This window comes from Vulpes vulpes, chromosome X, assembly GCF_048418805.1.
Source record: "Vulpes vulpes isolate BD-2025 chromosome X, VulVul3, whole genome shotgun sequence".
Lineage (NCBI taxonomy): Eukaryota > Metazoa > Chordata > Mammalia > Carnivora > Canidae > Vulpes > Vulpes vulpes.
Genome location: NC_132796.1, coordinates 6345346 through 6367678, shown reverse-complemented (window position 1 = coordinate 6367678; position 22333 = coordinate 6345346). Strand labels below are relative to the sequence as shown.

Here is a 22333-nt window from a genome sequence, read left to right as displayed (position 1 = left end):
GCGCGATTCCAGAAAGGAGTGAGCATCTCAGGTCCCCCAGACCCTGCGGCACCCCCAGCCTGGCATCCTTACCCTGAAGCTAGGAGATCACTGACAGGGTTCCAGGCACAAATGAACACCTCAGACTCATGGCCCCGAAGGACTGTGGCTTTGTTGGGTGGAATCTCAACGTCCCCATCTATTTCCATTGGTTTCGAATGATTATCTGTTATAGGAAACAGAAAAAGACATGTGGCTGACCAGTATATATATATATATAAAAAAATGCATTCTTAGGGAACTTGAATACTAGAGACATCCTCTTTATATATACTAGGCAATATTACTTCTGATGATCATAACTATATCTTAGCTTTTGTGTAGTTTAGTAAATACACTATTTATTTTAATTGCATCCAAATTTGATAGAAAAATAAACAGTTAAAAGGTTTTATTTGTCAGAGAGAGAAAGAGAGAGACTAGTGCACAGCAGCAGACAGAGGGAGAGGGAGAAGCAGGCTCCGCACCGAGCAGGGAGCTTAATGTGGGCCTTGATCCCAGGACTCCAGGATCATGACCTGAGCCAAAGGTAGTTGCTTAACCGACAGAGCCACCCAGGTGTCCCAAGAGTTATATATTCTTCATAACTAGGACCAGGCTAAGGTCTCGCAACCACCACAATGAGTTTGGGGAGGGATGATGAGAGCGAGCTGGAGCCCAAAGGTTGCCATTCTCCAGACAGGATGGGACATTTTAGCGTGAAGTTCCCACCAGGAGAGCCATCACTTTTTCAGAGCACCCACCCTGCAACACTGCAAACATCCTTATATACTTGGGACTCAGGGGCTATGTTGTTGGAGGCACCTTTGCAGCAGACTTCTTAAGCCAAGCAGAACTGCCAGGTTTCTAACAGAATAAGCACGCCCTTGATGAATCATGTGATCTGGGTCCTGAATTCCTGAGTAGGCTTGGTGACAGTGGAGACAAGCCACGCTAAATGCCACCCTTAAAAGAACCATCCTGGAAGGTGGCTGCTTTTTTCCCAAGTGGCAGGAGAGAAAAGATTCTTGAAGGTCAGAATGAAATATCACTTCCGATACCATAGTCTGGCCTCAACCCAAATTGCAGCAAGATGATCACAAGCTGTAGATGGCACCAGAAGCAAAGTAAAAGGAGAAGCTGCAGGATGATGTGCCAGGGAGGAGGGAGGAGTGAGCCCTCGGGTGTGTTCCCTGTGATGTGACAGGTAACCCACAGGTACCCATGAAATGAAGGCTGTGTGAGTGGCCAGTGTGCTTTAAGGCGTGTAAGTGTCTCTATGCAGCTATGTCGCATTAGATTTTTTCTTTTTCTCTCTTTCTTTTTTTTTCTTTTTAAGTAGTCTCTGTGCCCAGCATTGACCCCCAACACAGGGCTTGAACTCACAACATTGAGATCAAAACCTGAACTGAGATCAAGAGTCAGACACCAAAATGACTGAGCCACTCAGGTGTCGGTCGCACCCATTAAGATTTTCTCCTCTCCCCCATTAGATTGTCCTAAGATTTAAAAGAAATCCGTTCAATTTAAAAGTCCGCAAAATTTCCATCCCAGCAAACATACAGGTTTCTTGAAGCTCACCAATTACAAATTCGTTTCTGTGATGGAAGACTAAGAAAACAATGACACTTAGTTTCTTCCTGCTTCATTTTTGAGAACTTGAGGTTTGTATCCCACCTTGGTGGGTGGAGAGCCGACAAACCAACTCTGGCACAAGCCACAGATTTTCTTCTGGTTTTCCCGCCCCATCACTTGGGATGTTATCAACAGTGACTATGGAGGCTCCAGGTGAGAAGTGTTTTGTGCACAAGCCAGACTCTTGGCCTGCAAGTCACCCTCCTCTATGGAATCTGCATCACAGACCATGTGGATTTTCCATTTGCTGTTGGATCTGATCCTCAAGCTGAAGAGAGTTTGTCACCCTGTGCCCGTGGATGACAACCTGCCACAGGGCTTGGCTGCAAGCTGCAGCCTCATCTGAGAAGCTGGCCAGCGAGCCGCATGTCAGCAAGCCCTGCGCACGCACGCGCATGCACACCACGCATGATACGTGTATACACGAGCATGCTTTGAGCTCAGACCCTGACACAGTCTTTGAGTTTATAAGCCACGTGTCAGAGTGCAGCCAGGTTCTCTGGGTAGAAATTCGGGTTCTCTGATCGGCCTCGTCCTTAAGGGCAATCACCTGCCAGAGATGGAGAGCCCAGCATTTTGAGAAGACCGCGCCAGGCCATGCCTGCCATCTGGGGCCCGGGGCCCTCACCCTAACCCTGAGCTTGCCGGTTACCCCGGGTGCTGGCCCCACTGGCTCGGCACAGAAGGCCATGCGAGGGACCAGGGGCCTCCACCCACGAAACCCTCTGCCGTCGGACAAGAATCACACGTACATCTGGCTGTTAGAGGAGTTCTCTGCCTAGTAGGACGTGTAGGCGCGGAAAGGCCGCCCTGCCCAGGGTCTCGATGCAAGGCGCGCGAGGCTCTCCACGCCCACCGTGCCCACCAGCAGAGCCCGGACACGGACGGCGGGCGATGCTCGGGGAGCTCTCCACCCCCCGCAGCCCGGACAGGAGGCGCCGGAAGCTCGCCAGCCCCGAGCCCCGCACGTACTTATTGCGTGTGCTCCGTTCTCCTCCCCGTTCACCGCGGCCTCCCCGTTCTTTGGTGGGTGCTGCTGGGCAACAGCCGCCGGGGCCGCCGGGGCCGCTGTCGCCGCCGCCGCTGCTGCCGCCGCCGCCGCCGCACTGGCCTGCTGCTGCTGCGCGAGCTTCTCCCGGAAGGCCTGCTGCCGTGTCTGCACCACGTCGGGCATCACAGCGTCGATCAGGGACAGGGACTCTATGGGGCGGCCGTCAAACACCGTGCCATCCTGGGGAGAGAGCCGGGGGCCGCTGTCAGCCCTGGTGGCAGCAGGTGCCGCGGGGGACTGGCAGGCCTGGGCACCCAGAGCGATGCCTGGCGATCCAGTGTGGGCGCGGGGTGGGGGGGACGACACATGGCCTGGGGGACTGGGGACAGGGCTCAACACCCCTGGGTACACAGGATGCCCCACCGAACACTCATCTGGCCCCCATGTGCGGAGTGCCAGGGCTGGGGCCCCCCTGCCCCGATGCTACGGTTAGTGTGGGACGTCTGTGAACAGCTTCACTCTCGTGGGGGAGAGGTAGCTCCCGGAAACCTCAAGGCCCAGTGATAGATTCCGGCACCTTCAGGCTTTGGGGCCCCTGCACCTGTCCAGTCCACTTAATAAAATACGCAGCTGCTGCCGTTTGGGCCCAGGGTGCACACTAAATATCATGAGACGCAGCCAGCAGCACCGTTTAGTTCCCACGCGTATTTTAGCCAACTTCTTGTGATTCTCTGGCTTCTATCGGCAATGACAAAATTTCCACACACACTTAAAAATGAGGGAGGAAGTTCTTTCCTTAGAGACTGCTCCGAATAGAAGAGTCACACGAAAAATCAGTGCTTCTGGGTTGAGGCTGCGGGATGTGCAACCATGTGTTTGCACGTTCTGAACCGGAATTACCTCAGAGATTAGGAAAAATCGGATGGCATGAGTCTCAGCGGGAAACCATCTACCTGAAACGTGACCCAGCTGACTTGGGGCCACAATACGATATCGTATTTGAAAACACAGAAACGATAAGAAACCCCCCAAAAATGTGTCAACAAATAGCTGGTCACCTCATCAGCCACCTTCATGCTGCGGTTCTGGCCATGGCATGGCCGCTGTTGACCAAGTGGGGTGATACGGGGTGTCACCTTCCTTCAGCTGTTCACACCTCAAACGGACCACTACTCAGCCAGAGGCAGCAACGGCCCAGGGTAGTGAGGACACCTCCTAGTTTAGACCCTAAAGCATGCTGCCCCACTTTTCAATGACTGCAAACCAAGGTCACAAATGAGACGTCCCACTCACCTCGAGACGTGTTGGAATTTGGACCTGAGCATGAGGAGCCATGAGGGCTTCTCGACAGGTTGAAGACGTGGTCACGGGACGGGGAAATGGAAGCACAGGGTCACGCGATCTGGGCGCTGGCGGGGGCCTGAGGGTCACGCGCTCCTATCCCCACGCTGGACTGTTTTGTGGGGAAAAGAGACCCGATGGGGCCTCAAGGGGCTGGGGAACACGGCCTCCGGGCACCCAATCTAACAGGAGGAAGGAGGCGACGGCCACCGTCAGGGAACAATGTGCACAGGGCGGGTGGAAATTCGGGTGTTTGCAAAGATGGGGTAATGGAACTGCTGGAGGAACACAGGGGACACGCTACAGGATCTGTTACTTTCGAAGTCTGCAGAGGCGAAAGAGAAAGCGGAGCACGACAGGCTTGCTGCAGCCGGAGGAACGGAGCAGGCGGCCGGGGCCGCGGCCGCGAGCGCTTCGGGCCCCACTGTCCTGTCCGGCGGGGACCAGGCCCCCGCCTGCGCCCCGAGCGCACGTACCTCGTTGATGCTGATCTCGGCCTCCACATACTGCAGTCCCTTCTGCAGGATGGAGATGAGGGCCGCCGGCGGCACTAGCGTCCCATTGATGTTGGACTGGCTGATGTGGCTCTCAATACCGAACGTGAACGCCGAGTGGGAAAAACCTGCAGCGGGAGACACGGGGCAAAGGGGGTCGTGAGGTCTGAAGGGAAGGGTGGCGGGAGGTGCGGCCACTGAGACCCAAAGGTGGTACAAATGCTCCTAATTGGGTGGGGCGGGGCGGGGGTGCAGCCGTGGCTGTGGGATGCCCACCTACAGGTGTGGGGTGAAGCGGGGGAACGGGCCCGGAGACAGGAGGCCACGGCAGGGTGATACCTGCGCGCAGGGGACGGACGCACAGCTTTAGAGGTGCAGCGGGTTCCCTGTTCTAAACAGCAAAACACAGCACGGTCCGCCCTGCCTCAATGTTTCCTTTTCTTTCTGATACTTAATTTTTTTGATACTTTGATACTTAATTTATCTATTTGCGCGGGGGGGGGGGGGGGGGGGGGCGGGGCCCACAAGCAAGAGCAGAGGCGGAGGGAGAAGCAGACTCCCCGCGGCGCGGCGCTCGGCCCCAGGACACCCGGATCATGCCTTGAGCCATCGCCTGACCCCCCGGGAGCCCCCCGCTAAATGTTTCTGCTGCCCGAGGGGCAGCTCCGGGCTCCCTCCCGCGTGCCCACCACTCCTTTCACCCCGCACCCCGGGCCCTGCTGGGCGCACACGGGGCGCCTTCCTGCGGCCGGGCTCCGAGCGCTTGCAGCAGGGGGCGCCGAGCCACCACACGATCAAGCATCCGAGGAAAACGAGAACATTCTGGACTGACTGGGTGGCTTGAGTCACTTTATCGAGTAATTGGCACTTCCGCCTTGGCTGTGAGATGCTGGTCACAACCCTGGTCAGGATGGTTACTGCATGTAACCAAGAAAGGGAGGCAGCAGGCAGGGCAGGGTGCGGGGACCCATGTGGGGGCCCACCGGGTACCGGCAGTGGCCCTTCCTCCAAGAGTCAGGGGACACGCTGTGGCTGGAGTTCCCGGCTGCTGCAGGCCTTCTCTGCAGGGGGGCGGCTCTGTCTGCTGGGGGTACCGTCAGCCACCTCGGTCTGGGGCGGCCAGGGGTGTCCGGGAGCTGGGAATCCTTGGGGGGTGCAGGCCTTAGGGGTAACAGAGCCCCCTGTGCTCAGCTCCGGGCTGCAGGTGGTGCGGGGCCAGGGGCACTCCCAGCACGTGGCTCTGAACTCCTGCACTGTCTACGCGGTCCGTCCATCAGGCAGACAGAAGGCAAGCACGAGTTGTGGGGGCGAACCCGCTAACTGTCCTGCAGGACACCCCGCCCACCACCCACGGCAACAGCGCATGCGGCTACACGCTGCCGGTCCCACAACACTGGACCCATTCGACTGGTCTCAGGGTTATCCCCTTGCTGTAGTTTGTCCTCAGCTCTGTCCGCCCGTTCCCTTGCGGGGGGATGGGGGCGTCCCCAGAATCCTGCTCCCAGGGGATCTCCTCCACGAGCACGTCCCATCACCACTGGCTCATCCTACATGCTGGTGGGCTGCGCAGGGCTCCGGGGTGTCCCCACTGTCGGCCTGCGAGGCCACCCACACCGCTAGCATACCGCCTTCAGAAGCCAGACTGATGGGCATCGCCCAGGCCCCAGTTTCCATCAGATTCCACATCATCGGCTCCCCGCCTCCCTTGAGCAAAATATGACCAGCCGTTGCAATAAACGCAGTGCCCAGCAGATGGGCCTGTTCCTCCAGGAAAGGCCGTTGTGTCTGCGCTGTCCTCTCCTTTCCTGTCCTCTCCTTTCCGGCCTACTGTCTGCTGCTCCCCAGCCCGGCCGCTCGTCCCCCAGTGCCCGATTATGAGGAATACATAAACGTGTGCTTTACTTACTTCCTCGAGGCCTGTGTCAGCAACCGTTGCTGTTACAACCGGCCGCATAGAGGCTTCCAACCTCCTATGTAACCGCCGTGCCTACGTGAGCCACCCAAGACCAGCCCCCAGAGGCCCCCGAGGCCCCCGAGGCCCCTACTGCCCCCCACCCCCTCCGCTCTCCCAAGGCCAGCAGCAAGGGCACTTTACAAGGGCCTCCCCTCTGCCCTTCCCTTGCCTCCCGTCTCTACCCTTCCCCCACCCCTCGGGCCACCACAGAACCAGCACCCCCAGTTAACCAGTGACCACCCCCTGGGCCTGTGCCATGCCAGACGCCTTATCTCCATGCTTTTACAGGCCAGGTGTAGGGAGGCTGCAGACGAGGCAAGGCCCAGGTCAGAGGATGGAGCGGGACCACGTAGGTTGGGGCCCGACTCCCGCCTACCTGGAACCTTCGCCTCGCACTCAGGGCCACAGTGATCTCGGCCTGTGAAGAACTCTGAACTCTGAACTCTTCCTGGCCGCTGGCCCCACTCGCGCCCCCCCCCCCCCCTTCTCCGTCGGTGTCTTGAGCAGCTAACAGGGCCGGACACTGGGTCTCCTGCTCTCTCTAGAAAGCACGCGGCGGGCCCACCCCACGCAGGGCTGATGCACACCACAGGCACCTGCCAGCACCTGCTCGGGCCTCCCCGAGCCCTGTGCTTTGCCACGGGGGGTGCGGCGGTCTCGAGATCCCGGGGTCACCGGCAGGCCCCGCCCCCTCACACCTCCAAAGCCGGGCAGCGGGGCCCCACTCCCAGCCCGCCAGGCCGCGCCGCCCCCAAGGGCCCCGGCGTGGAGGGTCCGGTCTGTGACGCGGGGACGGCGCGCAGGGAGGTCAAGCCTCGGGGCTCAGCGGCAGGCGGGGACGTACAGACAGACAGACACCTCGTCTCGCGGTTCCGGAGGCCCGAGTCAGTCCCAGATCTCGGTACACACTGAGGTCCAGTGAGGGCCGGTTTCTGGTTCCCGGACGGCGGTCCTCACCCGGAGCACCCCCAGGCGCCCCCTCCCGATGCCGACACGGGGGCTGGGAGTCCAGCGTAACAACTTGGGGGAGACCAACACGGCCGACGGGCCTCCCTCCCTCACACTCTCCCGTGGCGTCCGGCCACGCGACGGCGGACCCGAGCACGCTGCTGCCTCAGGCAGGGGGGCCGGCGCAGGCAGGTAGCAGCCAAGGCCACAGGTGGCCCGGGGGCAGCGCACGTGACAGGCACGCTTGCCACCGCAGGCTCCGGGACTGCAGCACCCGCCTTCTCGCCCTGCCCGCGGCGCCCGCGGCACCCACGGCACCCGCCCCAGATCCTTCCGTCCCTGGGTGGCACCGGCGGCCCTGTGGGGGCAGCGCAGCCTGCAGGGGACGAGGGGTAAGCCCACCTCTGACCCAACGCTCCACGATGTCCGGGGGGGTACAGGGGCGCCCCGGTTTGGCCCCCGAGGCCCGAGGAAGCCCCCCGAGTGCGGCCAGGCGGCCGCGGGGTGAAGGCCGCGGGGCGCGGGGGGCCGAGAGAGGCACCACAGGCCCGGCCCCACCGAAGCAAAACGAGGACTAGCGAAGAGGTGCGCGGAGTGCCGGGACCTTGAGCGTCGGTGGTGACAACTCGTGTCCTCTCCTGGAGGGAACAGAAAACCATGCCCGGAAGGCTGGGCTCTTCAGAAACGCACCTGGCCACGTTCCCTTGCATTGCAGAGACAGTCTCCTATTTGCTTATGAACTTCCGTGAGCCGCGTTTCTCCGGCGGAATCCACGAGTGGCCTCTGAATCAATGGCTTTTTTGTTTTTTAAAGACTTATTTGCTTGTTTATTCATGAGAGACAGAGAGAGGCAGAGAGAGGGAGAAGCAGGCTCCCGTGGGGAGCCCGATGCGGGACTCGATCCCCAGACCTGGAATCACGCCCTGAGCTGGAGGCAGATGCTCGGCCGCTGAGCCACCCAGGCATCCCTCAATGATTTTTTTTAATCCATTTGTTTTGAAGACTTTCCTCGTGGCTTCTGGCCAACCTGATTTCATCGAGGCAAGCAGAAGGGCCAGGTGCAGAGAATGTCAGGAACAATCTGGACCACTGGGTCCGTCCTTGATCCCCCAATGAGTGCCTGGGCCAACTCACTTCATTTGGCTGGGCCCCCGTTTCCTTTTCTATGGTGTGGGGATAAAAAGTACCTCAAGGAGCTAATGGGAGAACCAGATGTGAGAGCAGCAGGCCTGCACACATTTTTGAATGTATAGAAGACCATGGACCAGTGGAGACATTCCTTCTTGACGTTTCCTCGTTTGTGCAGTGATGACACCGGACGAAATGGTCACTCGGATATTTTGTAGACCCGACATGCATTCATCGTGGAACGGGGGGAGGCCCACTGACCACATATTCAAGGCCTGCTTGAGCCCTTTCTCCTAGGCCCTGGTTCTTGGAGACCTGCCGTGCGCCAACGTGTTGCGTAAGGCGCCATCTGGGGGGACTGACACCTCCAGGCAGGATGCTGCTCCGCCGGGACTGGCCCAGCCTCCACCACCAGCGCCCCACTCCTCCCAACAGGACTCCGAGGCTAATGAGTGCCTCCTCAGCTTTCCTGCAGCTCTTCTTCCTCCCAAGGGGACAGCAGTAGGAATAAAGCTCATTATGTCAACGACAGAGATGGAAACAGTCAGGACTGGCCCAATGGCAGATGTGGAAGTTGTTAAGAGGGAGAAGAGAGAGCTCGGTGGTACCTCGAGGAAAGCTCTGTGCGGGGGCAACGCATTAGCGTCCCTGGTGTCCAACGTTCAGCCAGTCTGGGGTCGTGACCGAAGCCAGCAGGCCTGTCCCCTACTTAGTAAGAGGTATCCCTGCTGAATCTCTCAAGCTATGGCATGACGGACAGTGAGGCCAGCTCATTCCTTGTTGTGGGGAGCGCCATCCTGGGTGTTGCAGGACGCTGACCAGCACCCCTGGCCCCCTGGATGCTGCCGGCACCTCCTCTGGATCATGACCACGCACAGCGTCTCCAGATACTGCCTAACTGACCCTGCCATGGCCGATCACCGCTAACCTAGAGAAACCGAACCCCCCAGAGGACACTATCCATAGTCGACTCACATTTCCACTTGATTTATAAACACAACAGGCGGACAGTTGCCAGTGAAGAGCAGGACCAAGACACCGTCTATATGCGCTTGGTCAGAGAATTCACCAAACACACGGTAACGAGGAACAACCAGATGAGGTGAGAGTGTTTCCAAGGAGGAGAAAAAGGGTGTAACCGTGAGAAACGTGACAAACCGGGAAAGGTTTAAAATAAGCGCTACGTGTTCTACAAAGTGTGGCAAGACCTCCAAGGGTAAAGTCCTTTCTGTTTTCCTCACGAGGGAGGAAAAGAGCGTGCACATGCATTTGTCTCACCCGACCAGGCAATAAAAATAGATTTAAAACCAAGTACGTGTTTTCCGTTTCTTGCAATTACCACGCGGCCAGACAAACGGCTTCACGAACCACCTGAGTTAGTTGAACACCGAACCATTCTGTCCAGCTAATGGCGGCCCAATCCACCAGCAAAACCTGCTAAATGATCACTCTCTGGCCCTTAAAAAGTACTGCTTAGCTGGCAGAGAAAAGCAGACGTGTAATACCTACCCGGGCAGCGGTGAGGGTGGTTTTGCATCTTCAGCTGAAACAAATGCCAAGGGCTCCAATTTGAGGCATCTTCAAGAGCAGGCTCTTCAGTAAGTATTTAATGAACGTGCTTACTTGGATGTAGACAGCCACCCAAGGCCGAGGGGCGTGCTGAATCCTAACCGTCTGGATCAAGCGGAGGGCAGAGACAGGCCCCCAGGCCAGGTCTGGCCCACCGCTTGTAGCTGCAAATAAAGTTTTACTGGGACTGAGAACTCAACGCGTCTGCTGCTTCTCTGCCACTCGGGGTGTGCGACTTTGCTACGGCGGCCCAGAGGCACAAGACGCTCCTCTGTGACACCTGGCAACGTGGGAGTGACGGCGAGGGAGAGCGTCCTCTGTGCCGGGCAGCGGCCCACCGATCTACGGACACCACGCGCCCTAACACGAAGCCCTCCCGGTCACGTGGCTGACCCGCCTCGACGGGTCTGGAGTTCTCGAGAGCCTGCAGCCGGGCCAGGCCCCCGCACCCCCGACACCTCCTCAGCTGAGCACGGCCCGGAAGTCACCCTGATACGGGGGGAGCCACTGCCTCTGTGACCAAAGCTCGAACCCACCTCCTGCGTCCCTGCACAGTGACTCTGCTCATTCTGGGCTCGCTGTGGAACGGCGGTTCATGGTTCCCAAGGGCGGATGACTCCGGCCCCCAGGGACACACGTGGGCAATGGCCACAAACGGTTTTGGCTGCCCCGGGGGAGGGCTGTGTCTGCAGGGAGTGTGAGTGTGTGTGGGGGGGGGCTGCTGGGGTGTGTGCGGTGGGGGTGTTGGTGTGGGTATGTGTGGGTGTGCACGGGTGTGGGGTATGTTTGGTCCCACCAGGGGTGTGTGTGGGGTGTGTGTGTAGAGGTATGTGGAGTGTGTGTGTTTGTGTGCCTGCCCCAGGATTGTGTGTAGGGTATGGGCATGTGTGTTTGGCTGCCCCAGGAGTGTGTGTATATGTGTTTGGGGGTGTGTGGGTGTGTCGGGTGTGTGGGTATGTGTTTGTGTGTGCACGTGCATGTGCGTGCATGGAGGGCGCCACAGCATCTAATGGCTGGAGGCCAGGCCCGTGCCCCACAGCCTGCAGCGCATAGGAGGCTCTGGGTAATAAAGCCGGAACTGGGCCCAGTTCCAACAGCCAGCTCCTGAACCCCTGTCACCACCACTGACACCTGCTCAGTGGTCATGGGTGTGGCCAGGCCTCTGTGCTCCATAGAAGCCTCGCCTGTCCTGGCAGGAGGGAGGGGCTGCCCTCCCGCTGGTCCAAGGTCACCAGTCACCCAGTTACCCAGTCACTGGGCAGCGGCCTCTATTCGTCTGCACCTCCTGACTTCTGGGAAGGTGGAACCTTCTAGAAGGGAGGAAGCCCTTCCGGATTCCCTTCCTAACAGGCAGAGCAGCCTCCCCGGGGTTGGGGCCGCAGCTCCAGATGGACGTGCATCAAGAAAACTCAAGGAAGGCTAAGAGAACCCACTCAGGCTGATGGAAAGGAGGGGCGAGGAGACACTGAACAAAACTGAGTCCTTGCTGCTTTCAGAGTAAGACGGCTGGAGGAGGACGGGAACTCAGGGTTGAGCACAAGCGTAAGAGAAGGAGAACAGTCTTTAAACACCTCTGCCTGCCGTTCAAGCAACGGTTCAGAAAAGCACCGAAGAGGATGTGTGTATGGCCGTGTGTATACCTGGATTTAAAAACGATCATGGGGCAGCCCAGGTGGCGCAACGGTTTAGCGGCGCCTTTAGCCCACGGCGTGATCCTGGAGACCCGGGATCGAGCCCCACGTCTGGCTCCCTGTCTGAAGCCTCCTTCCTCCTCTGCCTCTCTCTCTCTCGTGGGTAAATAAATAAAATCTTTATAAATAAATAAATAAATAAATAAATAAATAAATAAGATTATAGTATTTGAGAATCATAATAAAGGTAATGCTCTTCAGTGCTTATTACGTGGATTAGCCGTTTAAACGCAGTAGCTCAGAGGTGGCAACAACCTAGGAGTTAGGCTTACGACCTCCATGTTACTGATGGGGAAACTGAGTCACAGAGCAGTTCAGTGACTCCCCCAAGGGCACACAGTGAGGAGGTGGCCGTGTGGGTCCCGAGTCTGCGCCCTTAACCACACACCGTGGAACCCTGGAAGCCGCTCAGAAACCTCCCCTCTGGGCAGCCTGGATGGCCCAGCGATTTAGCGCCGCCTGCAGCCCAGGGTGTGATCCTGGAGACCTGGGATCGAGTCCCACATCAGGCTCCCTGCATGGAGCCTGCTTCTCCCCCTGCCTGTGTCCCTGCCTCTCTCTCTCTCTCATGAGTAAATAAAATCTTTAAAAAAAGAAAAAAAGAAAAGAAAAAGAAAAAAGGAAACCTCTACTCATTCCAAATGGTGCCTTGTGAGTAAGAGGCAGCGGGCCACCTCGCCAACTCCGCGCCGTCCGCACTACACGTTCAGCCCAGCCGGCGGCCACCGCGCCCACGGCCCCTTCCCGGGCGCGAGGTGGGTCTGTCCACACGGGCCGCCCGCCGCCCGCCCAGCGAACAGGCGGAGTGAAACGACTCCCGGGTCCCTTTCTCCTCTGAAAGTCCGCGTAGAGGCTAAGATGACCGCGGTGTCCCGCCAAACCCAGATGACCAGAAGTCACAGGGGTGCCCGAGCGGCCGCACAGCAGGGGAGGGGGAGGCTCCCGCCCCGGAGAGGGATGGATCCCCCCGACTCCCGGGGCCGGAGGCCGGGAACCCGGGGGGAGCCTCTCGCTGGGCAGCAACGGAACAGAAACGACCGCACGCCCATCCGAGCACGGATCTTACAAGTCACCGTGAAACAGGACCGTGCGCTGCCAGCTGACCGTGTCGCACCTCCTCGGTACCTCCGAATCCGGATGTGCCTGTAACATCCTCACTCACGGCGGGTCCGCGGGTCCCGGCTCGCAAAGGGTCCGCACCAGGAGCGCAGCTGCCTGGCACCCTGCCCGCCGTCCTCTCAGTGCGGGATCGGGGTGACTGAAGGGGGGGCGGGCACTGATCAAAATACAGATGGGGGGATCCCTGGGTGGCTCAGCGGTTTGGCGCCTGCCTTTAGCCCAGGGCCTGATCCTGGAGACCTGGGATCGAGTCCTGCGTCGGGCTCCCTGCATGGAGCCTGCTTCTCCCTCTGCCCCTGTCTCTGCCTCTCCCTCTCTTTCTATGTCTATCATGAATAAATAAATAAAATCTTAAAAAAAGAAATACAGATGGGAGAGAGGCCAAGGGTGAGGACGTGGGAGCTGGGGCAGAAAAACCAGACACATGCACATGGAGCTGGAAGCCGTCAACACAAAAGGCGGGAGAGTAAAAATCACGTACCCTCATCTCTGGAAGCTCATTTGCTGTCGGTTCACTTCCCCTTTTCGGAAGTGATGGATGAGTCTCACCGGAGCGTTATGTTTTCTGCCCAAGAAGCAATTCTTATACGTAAACTCTCCTATTACCCATGGTGAAAAGCATAAAACTATGTCGAGAATTCTTTTCCATTTTGCAGTCTCAATCGCTGCACGTGTTCATATCAGCTTCACGATGTTTTTTAACTTAAAAAAAAAAATCCTTAAGACCCAGCCCTCACTTTCTCTCCTTTTGCTCTGACATCCTGCCACAGAAAACCGCATGCAGCGAGAACGTCTTTATGGGCCGCAGACCTGTTCTAGATGACCCGCCATAACATGGACTTTGGTGTAAAATGGAACTGTCTTGGATGGCGCCCAAAAGAAATACCAGAAGGGCCTCGTTAAAATAGGGTTTCACTTATAACATCTGGCCCGGACCCCAAGGGTGGCGGCTGAGTACAGCGCGGGCCTCTGACTTTTGCAGACCGCGCGCCCTGCCAAGATTTTAATATCCCTCTCAACATGGGAAACATCCAGGAGGGGAAGGCATTAGTCAGGTTATAAACTAACGTCGCTACTTCCTCCCGAGCCAACAACTGGCTCGGAGAGAGGCGGCCTGGCGAGGAAGGCCGCTGTCCCGCCCGGGTTCACGGGGCTCTGTGGTGGGAAGCGTCAGAAGCCTCCAGAAGGATGTGCAAGGTGCAGACGCGCCACCTGCTGGCACCAGAGCCCCCGCCAGTCTGAACCCCGGGGACTCGACATTTGAAATCTGCAAACCGTAGGAGCTTGGAGGCCAAGCCGGGGAGGTTCACAATGGAGAGCGGCATTAAAAATTTTTAAACCTTAAAAACTAACTTATGACTTTGGGAAAAACAGAGAAAGCGATTTGGAAGATGGAGAAAGTAACTCCCATGGTTCTGGTTCTACACCTGATACAGCTGCTGTCCGCCCCTTTCTCTGTGCAAATTAGTTTTTATGTTAATTCTTGTGATCATACAATTCTGTACCCCGCTTCTTTACCTCACACAACAGAAGGCATGTCCCCCGCTTGGTAAGTAGTCTCAATAGCCACCATTTGGGTAGATTCTCCCGTGTTCACTCATCCTTTACTCACACTACCTCTGGGTTTACTTTCAAAAAGGAATCAACATGACTGGAAAAAGAAGATGTGTTACAGACAGACAGACACACAGTGGAATATTACTCAGCCATCAAAGAGTAAAATCTTGCCATTTGCAAGATTTCATGACATGGATGGAACTATATGAAGCAAAATAAGTCAATCAGAGAAAGACAAATACAAATACAATATAACTCATATGTAGGATTTAAGAAACAACAGATGAACATAGGGGAAGAAAGGGAAAATATAGTAAGACAACATCAGGGAGGGCGAGAAATCCTAAGAGACTCTTAACTCAGGAGACAAACCAAGGTTTGCGGGAGGGGAGGTGGGGGGACGGGGTCACTGGGTGAGGACAGGTGATGTGAGGAACACTGGGTGTTACATGCAGCTGATGAATCACTGAACTCTACCTCTGAAACCAATAATACATTATATGTTAATTAACTGAATTTAAATAAAATACAAAATTTTGTTCAGTTAAACCAAACGAAAGGAATCCACGGCTTCCAAATGCACAGGGCTCGAGTGTTTCCACCTGCCACGAACGTGTGGCCGGCCCAACCTCCCAGTATTTTCTTGTTGTCCCTCTCACCAAGGTGGCTCCTTCTCCCTGAACCCTCTGCCGAGTCTCAGGGCCTTCCTCGACCCACCTTCTGGATTGGGCTCGCAACGCTCTGTCCCTTGACTTGCTTGAAAAATCCTAGCTCAAGACCCAGCTCCACGCCACCTCCTCTCCGTGCCCTGTCAGGGGGTCGAGCTCCCTCCGCACACACTTGCGATGTTACACTTAGCAGCCTCCGACAGATGGCCCTCCTAGGCGAGGAGGAGGAGGAAGGCTCCCGCTTCTCGTCTGTCCTTCCCACCCTAGCACCTAGCGCGGTGCCACCACGCAAAGGACAACCCTCGGGAGATTCCAGGGCATGAAGACCACGACGGCTGCTCTATCCCAGGACGGCGAGGCCTCCCTGTTGGCACCCACACCCTCTGACAGTACCCCAATCAGTTGAGGTAGCACAGGGGCAAACATCTTAGTATCTAAGTCATTTATTTTCGTGTATATCGTGCAAATCCAACTGCCTGGCACATCTAAGGAACTGTTTCAACTTATGAAAAATACTCATCAATTTTAATAAAATGTGCCCAACATGCTACAGATGGGACACACACAGCTGAGGCTGGGAAACACGCACTGAGACATGGAGGGCCACAGACACTTGCCAAGGGGGAAAGACGTGAAGAACACGCACTGGGTGCACACTCTGGGTTACAGGTACGGGGGGAGGGCCTCACATTCCACTAAGAGGCTTGCACAGGGGCCTGCACACTAAATCCTGTGTAAAGGCTGCTTCTCTCCTATAAAGACGGCACAAAGAGCTGCGACAGACACAAAAGTATCTAAACTTGAAAGAAAGTTCCTTCCACCCGTATCCAGAAGAGAGATCTGGCCTCGGGAATAGGGCCAAAAGGTCCCCAGGAAAGCAATTCTGGGTCTGTCAACTTGTTTGACGAGGCCAGCAAAGCCTGATACCCACAACTGACAAGGACATTCAAAAAGGAACAGGACACCCCAGTTTCTCCCAGTAAGATAAACGCGAACGTATCAAACACGGTATTAACAGACCACATTCAGCAACGTACAAAAATGACAAAGGGTCCGGGCTGAGTGGGGTCCATTCCAGGAAGGCAGAGTTTCAGGTCAGAAAGTGAATCGATGATCACACTTAACAGAACCAAGAAGAATTGTTTAAAAGAGGAAGATTCAAAACCCTGGGTGGCTCAGTGGTTGAGCATCTGCCTTTGGCTCAGGACGTGATCCCGGGATCCTGGGATCCACATCGGGCTCCCTGCATGGAGCCTGCTTCTCCCTCTGCCTGTGTCTCTCATGAATAAACAAATAAAATCTTATGAAAAAATAAAATAAAAGAGGAGGATTCTGGAGCCCGGTGGCCCGCTCTGAATCCTAGCTCTAGGACTTCCAGCGACGGGACTTGAGCAGGCGATGTCCACTCCAGGCCTGGGCTTTCCCGTCTGGACACGGAAATGCAGCTGTATCTGCTTCCGACGGGTTAATGGTTTTATTCATCATGTCCTTAGAATTGTGCGTGGCACACAGTAAGTGCTCAATAAATGTTAGTTCCGTGACTATGGCAAAGCCGCGACAACAGGAACAGCCCTGGCAAGATATGAGGAGTGCCTGGCTGGTGGACAGTGGGTGAAAAATGAAAACGGAGGCAGGAGGAAAGATACTCTGGAAGGTTACAGAAAAGGTGGAGTTGTTTGTTTGATGGGGGAGGTCAGGGGTCAGGAAATGGCAATGGTAGGAAGTGGGATTTTTTTTAAAAGATTATTTATTTATTCATAGAGACACAGAGAGAGAGAGAGAGAGAGAGAGAGGCAGAGACACAGGCAGAGGGAGAAGCAGGCTCCGTGCAGGGAGCCCGACGTGGGACTCGATCCGGGGTCTCCAGGATCACGCCCTGGGCTGCAGGCGGCGCTAAACCGCTGAGCCACTGGGGCTGCGTAAGCGGGATTTTCCATTAAGGAATGCCTGGAGCTATGCACCCAAAACAGTCTGGAAGGCACCGGAGGGGCTGGGGTGGGCCCCTGGGCTGGGGGAGAAGGCAGCCAGTTGACCTCAGGCATGACGTGGGGGGGGAAGAAGGACGTCCTCGGGGGCCGCGGCATTTATGGAGCGGGTAGGGAGAGGCACCAGCGAAGAAACACACGGTCACGTGGCAGGGCAGGGACAGGGTCGCGTCCGACAGCCCAGACGTGCTCATCCGTGTGGAAGCAGGAACGGGAGAGGCGGGAAGTTGGCAGGAAATAACATAGGCGAGCGCTGGCCGCTTTTCAGGCCCGGGAGCGGGCGGCCCGCCTGCGGTCCGGGGAGACAGGCGCCTCGCAAGGGCCTGCGGCATCTTCGCTGAAAAGGGAACTTGCGCCATCGGGGACTTCGCGCCGCCGTCACCAACCGTGGAAGCAGGAAGCCTCCACGCCAGAGGCATCTTCCCCACGATCGCAAGTTTTCTTGATGTTAACGCCGATGGAATGGTTTGGCCGATCGAGCCAGACCCATCTTTAAACAACTTACAACGACGACGCGGTTTTCACTCCGATGCCTTCCGCCCTCTACCCGATCAGGAAGCGCGAGAATGGCCGGTCTTGAATCTTAGCGTTTACACACACGCAGGTTAGGACAGCAAACTCCGGAAAGATCGTACAACTGCACTTGCCCGGGAACCGGGGTGGCCGCGGTGGATGGGACCGTCCGGGACACGGGGAAGAGCAGCTTCACGATCCATCTGGTCGCTCTAAGCGGAATCACGATGGAACCCAAACAACAGCTCAGGACAACGTTACACCCGTCCTGAACGAAGAGGAGCTCGGGTGCGACGAGCACCATCACGAGAGGGTCTGTAAGGAAACCGCTCACGTGCACGGGAGCGTAAGCTGAGGATGGGCGCCCCACACCCTGTATTGTGCAAAGGGATCACGGATATGCTTATTCAGTGGAGGAGTGTGAATTATTGATGCCACAAAGCCAGCGAGGGGAATGTTTTATTCTTTTCTAAATGAAAGGCATGGGTATCACATTCTCCAGCTACTTACTCACCCCAACGGTTTTCAGTTTCTTTGTTTGAAGATTTTATTTATTCACGGGGTGGGGGCGGCAAAGGGAGAATCAGGCTCCCTGCTGAAAAGGGAGCCCCAATGTGGGACTCGATCCCAGAACCCCAGGATCATGACCTGAGCTAAAGGCAGACATTTAACCGACTGAGCTATCCAGGCGCCCTGTTGTTGATTTTTTAATTGAAGTACAACATACACACAAATGCACAGATGAGAAATAAGCAACCACAACCCAGATTTAAACTTTGGGGGATCCCTGGGTGGCGCAGCGGTTTGGCGCCTGCCTTTGGCCCAGGGCGCAATCCTGGAGACCCGGGATCAAATCCCACGTCGGGCTCCTGGTGCATGGAGCCTGCTTCTCCCTCTGCCTGTGTCTCTGCCTCTCTCTCTCTCTCTCTCTATCATAAATAAATTTTTTAAAAAATTAAACTTTGGGACTGTGGCAGTGGCAGCCACACAGCTGCCCTGAGCGGATGCTGCGGGCCTATAGGATGGATGCTCCATGGAAACACTGGATGCCAAAGCTCGGGTGGTTAGGACACTTGCCATGTGTGACAGTCCGTGCTGCTGGGGGAAGGAGGTGCCATCGTGTACGTCCATAGGGACGGCACACCTGTCCACGCCGATGTTCATTGCTTCTTTCTCCCCTCAGCTTTATGGAGGCAGGAGTGGCATACGACGACATCGCGTCTGTTTCAGGTGTACGACGTGATGCTCTCATAGCCACATACGTTGTGAAATGATCACCAGGATCCCGTGAGTTATGACTCCATCACCCCACAGAGTTACATATACCTGGTGTGGCGAGAACACCGACGATTCACTCCCCTAGCAACTTCCGAATATACAACACACACCACTGTGAACCACAAAGTGTGCTGTCCCTAATGATCCACATCTTTTTGCTGTAATTAACTGTGAGTATAACCATTACTAAGTCCTGTGAATTCTTTCAGCAAATCGTAGAATCTGAAGGTGCTCCTGGGGGGTCCTGACACCCATAACAAATACGCTGCTTATGTCTGTGGGAGATAGGAAGGCGTGTCTTGTTATTGTTCCACAGGACTTCGAAGGTTCTTTTTACCCGGTACTAATATGGACACATGATTCAGATCCTCCTTATTTATTATGTGATGAAAGTAATGCTTTCCTTTATTATTTCTAAAGCAAAGACTACCAATATCTCAGAGAAATGCTTGCCTTTACTGTTTCATAAAGCTCCTCTTTTTAAACAGGGACACACATTAGCCAGGAAAAGAGGCCAGTTCAGTCAAAATACATTTTTAGAGACTCAGCTGAACAATAAGCCCTGAACTTTTGTTTAAATTAAGATAGCTGAACCGTTTTAAAATGATTTCCCCAATCTGTGGAAACGCGTCTTGCATAAGAAGGCATGAAGTGGTCTTTGGAAACACAGTGCAACCTACCGGATGATTTGTCAGGGGCTCCAATGGTGGTGGGCAAAGCTGCTTAATCACCTTTGTCGACAAAAATATTCACAAATATTGAGAGTAGCGCCCTGACCCTGATTATCTAACCTCCTTGCTAGAAGCCAAGAAAAAAAATTTGATTTTTTTTTAAAAAATCAGATGGAAAGTCTGCTACTCCCAATTATTTTATTATCTGCTGGTGAATGCTTTGGCAGGCTTCCGCCTTCCTAGAGGGGAAAAATACCCTGGAAAATTTTAATAAAAATGAAGACTGCATTTTGCTCATTGTTAAAGTCTATTTGAGTTCTGCAGCAAAAGGAATCAAAACGTAGCCCAAGAAGATAAAGTGTGAAGAAACAGAATCCCATTAAAACTCCATTTACTAATAAAAACCAGTGGAGGAAAAACATCCCGTACTAAAGGATCTGCATCAGTGGTTATCAACTGGGGGTGGTTTCACCCTCCAGGGTACATCTGGCAAAGTCCAGAGACATCTTTGGCTGCGACAACACAGGGGAGGAGGAGTGTTGCTGGCATTTAACGGATGGAGGCCAGGTTGTTGCTCAACATCCTATCATACCAGGCAGCCCCAGAGGACAAAGAACGACCCAGCTCCAAGTGTCCAGAGTGCTTGAGAACCCTGACCGTAATGAATAGGCTGGAAGCCTCTGGATAATGCATTATGTGCAGTCAGCCAGAGTATCTCCATGGAATAAGACCCTCAAACCTGCCCACCGCTCTTAGGCTGACCACATCCATGTTATAGAATCCTTTGAGCTGAATATCGTAACGGGGCCTTTTTTTCCTTGCCCTTCCCCATTTTACTTTTGTAAAGGATTTTATTTTGAAGTAATCTCTACACTCACTCGAACTTACAACCCCAAGATCAAGAGCCGCACACACTCCACTGATGGAGCCAGCCAGGCGCCCCCATAAGGGGGACTATTTCAAAACCATTTTAAGACTCACTTGAAAAGGAGTGGGGAAGAAGCCACGCATAGACTTTTATCTCCAGTAAAAATGCAGCCTGCCCAGTGTCTACAGCCCCAGTCGAAAGCAGAATTCTTTTCTGTGATAATTCCCCAGGAGGAGCCGGGCAGGTGGGCGCAGTATACGATGTCCACCCGCGTTGGCTGAACTCCCAAGGATGCAAAAATTTGAGTGATATGAGACCAGTGCTATTCACCTTCAGATGATTTTTCATTATTCTTCTGCTTCCAGAAGGCTCAGAAGGTTTGTATGGCCATCCGTTTTCAAATTAATATGGTCCTTACTCAAATCTATTATACAAGAGTATCCCATCAGAGCCCGGGCCCACAGGATGGCTAATGACCTGCAACATTTAATTAAAATGTCTTGACTGTCTTTGTATTATTGACCACTCTCTCTCTCTCTCTCACACACACACACACGCAAAACTGCAGATAACAGATGTGCAAAATTACATTTTTTGGTTTATTTTTTATTTTATAATTTGGAAATTATTATGGACTCATGGAAAGCCACAAAAATAGTAGAGTCCTGTGTTTGCTTCATCCAGAGTTTCCTCCGGGGGGGGGGGGGGCATCTTCTCTTGCTGTACTACAGTATCAAAACCAAGACAATGACTTCTCGTTGACTGGTCGCTAGACTGCAAACCTTCTGACCTGCGTGAGTGTCTGCTCGCACGCGCGTGCGGCTAATCTATGCATGTATAATTTTATTCTGTATGTCCATAGGCATGATCATCGCCACAGTCAAGACAGAGCTTTTCCATCAGCACAAAAGAACTCCCTAAACTATGCCTTTCTAGTTACAGCCACCCCAACTCCTAGCAGCCATGGCTACAGTCTTCTCATTTCCAGTTCAAATGGGACCATCCAGTACATAGTGTTCTGATACTGGCTTGTCCTAGCCGGCACACTTCTCTGGAGACTCATCCACATTGTGGCACATATCCGTAGTTCATTCCTTTTTAATGCTGAGAGGGACCCCTGGGTATGCAACTACAGTCTGCGGAGTCGATCATCCAGTGAAGCACATTTGGGGAGTTTCCAATATACTGTTATTACAAATGAGGCTGCTGTTTTCTGTTTAATTTTTTAAATAACTGGATTTCATCAGACAGCAATCTAACTTACAAATGACGCTGCGTGTGCCAAGGACTTGTCCCAAATGCTGTAGAGTTCTATTAAAAAGCCCTTGAATGTAGAGACACCTGGGTGGCTCAGTAGGTTGGGCGTCTTGCCTTTGGCTCAGGTCATGATCTCCGGGTCCTGGGATCAAGCCGGGTTAGGATTCCTGCTCAGTGGGAACTCTGCTTCTTCTTCTCCCTCTGCCTCTCCCCCAACCCTACTCACATGCTCTCTTGCTCTCTCTCTCACACAAATAAATAAAATCTTAAAAAAAAAAAAAAAGTCCTTTAATATAATAACATCCATGTGGAATTCAGGTGCTTTCTTCTCTTCCTCTGAAATAGTCTACACATGAAACTTCTTACCTCTAACACTGTGAGGTTATTATGGTGAAACACCCGTAACACAGAATGTACCGTTTTAGCCATTTCTAAGTGCACAGGTCAGTGGCATTAAGTAATTCACACTGTTGTGCAAACATCACCACCATGCTCTCATCTTCCAGACAGAACTCTCATCTTCCCAGACAGAAACTCTGCCCCACTCAACACTAGTCCTCATTCCGCCCTCTGAGCCCCGAAACCTCTGTTCTACTTTTGTGTCTCTATGAACTTGACGACTCCAGGTGCCTCACATCAGCAGAGCCT

The 22333-nt window shown here is 54.6% G+C and overlaps 1 protein-coding gene across 4 annotated transcripts in view; it reads right to left on the bottom strand.

The window, feature by feature from the left end:
- TBL1X (transducin beta like 1 X-linked) overlaps positions 1-22333 on the bottom strand; it is a 214085-nt gene that overhangs the window by 21860 nt on the left and 169892 nt on the right. For all 4 annotated transcript variants that reach the window (XM_026015328.2, XM_072744979.1, XM_072744977.1 and 1 more), the window contains exons 5-7: positions 4462-4607; positions 2626-2884; positions 73-205 (exon numbers count right to left, since the gene is read on the bottom strand). In XM_026015328.2, coding sequence (XP_025871113.1) covers positions 73-205; positions 2626-2884; positions 4462-4607 — 538 coding nt within the window. The remainder of the gene's footprint in view (positions 1-72; positions 206-2625; positions 2885-4461; positions 4608-22333) is intronic.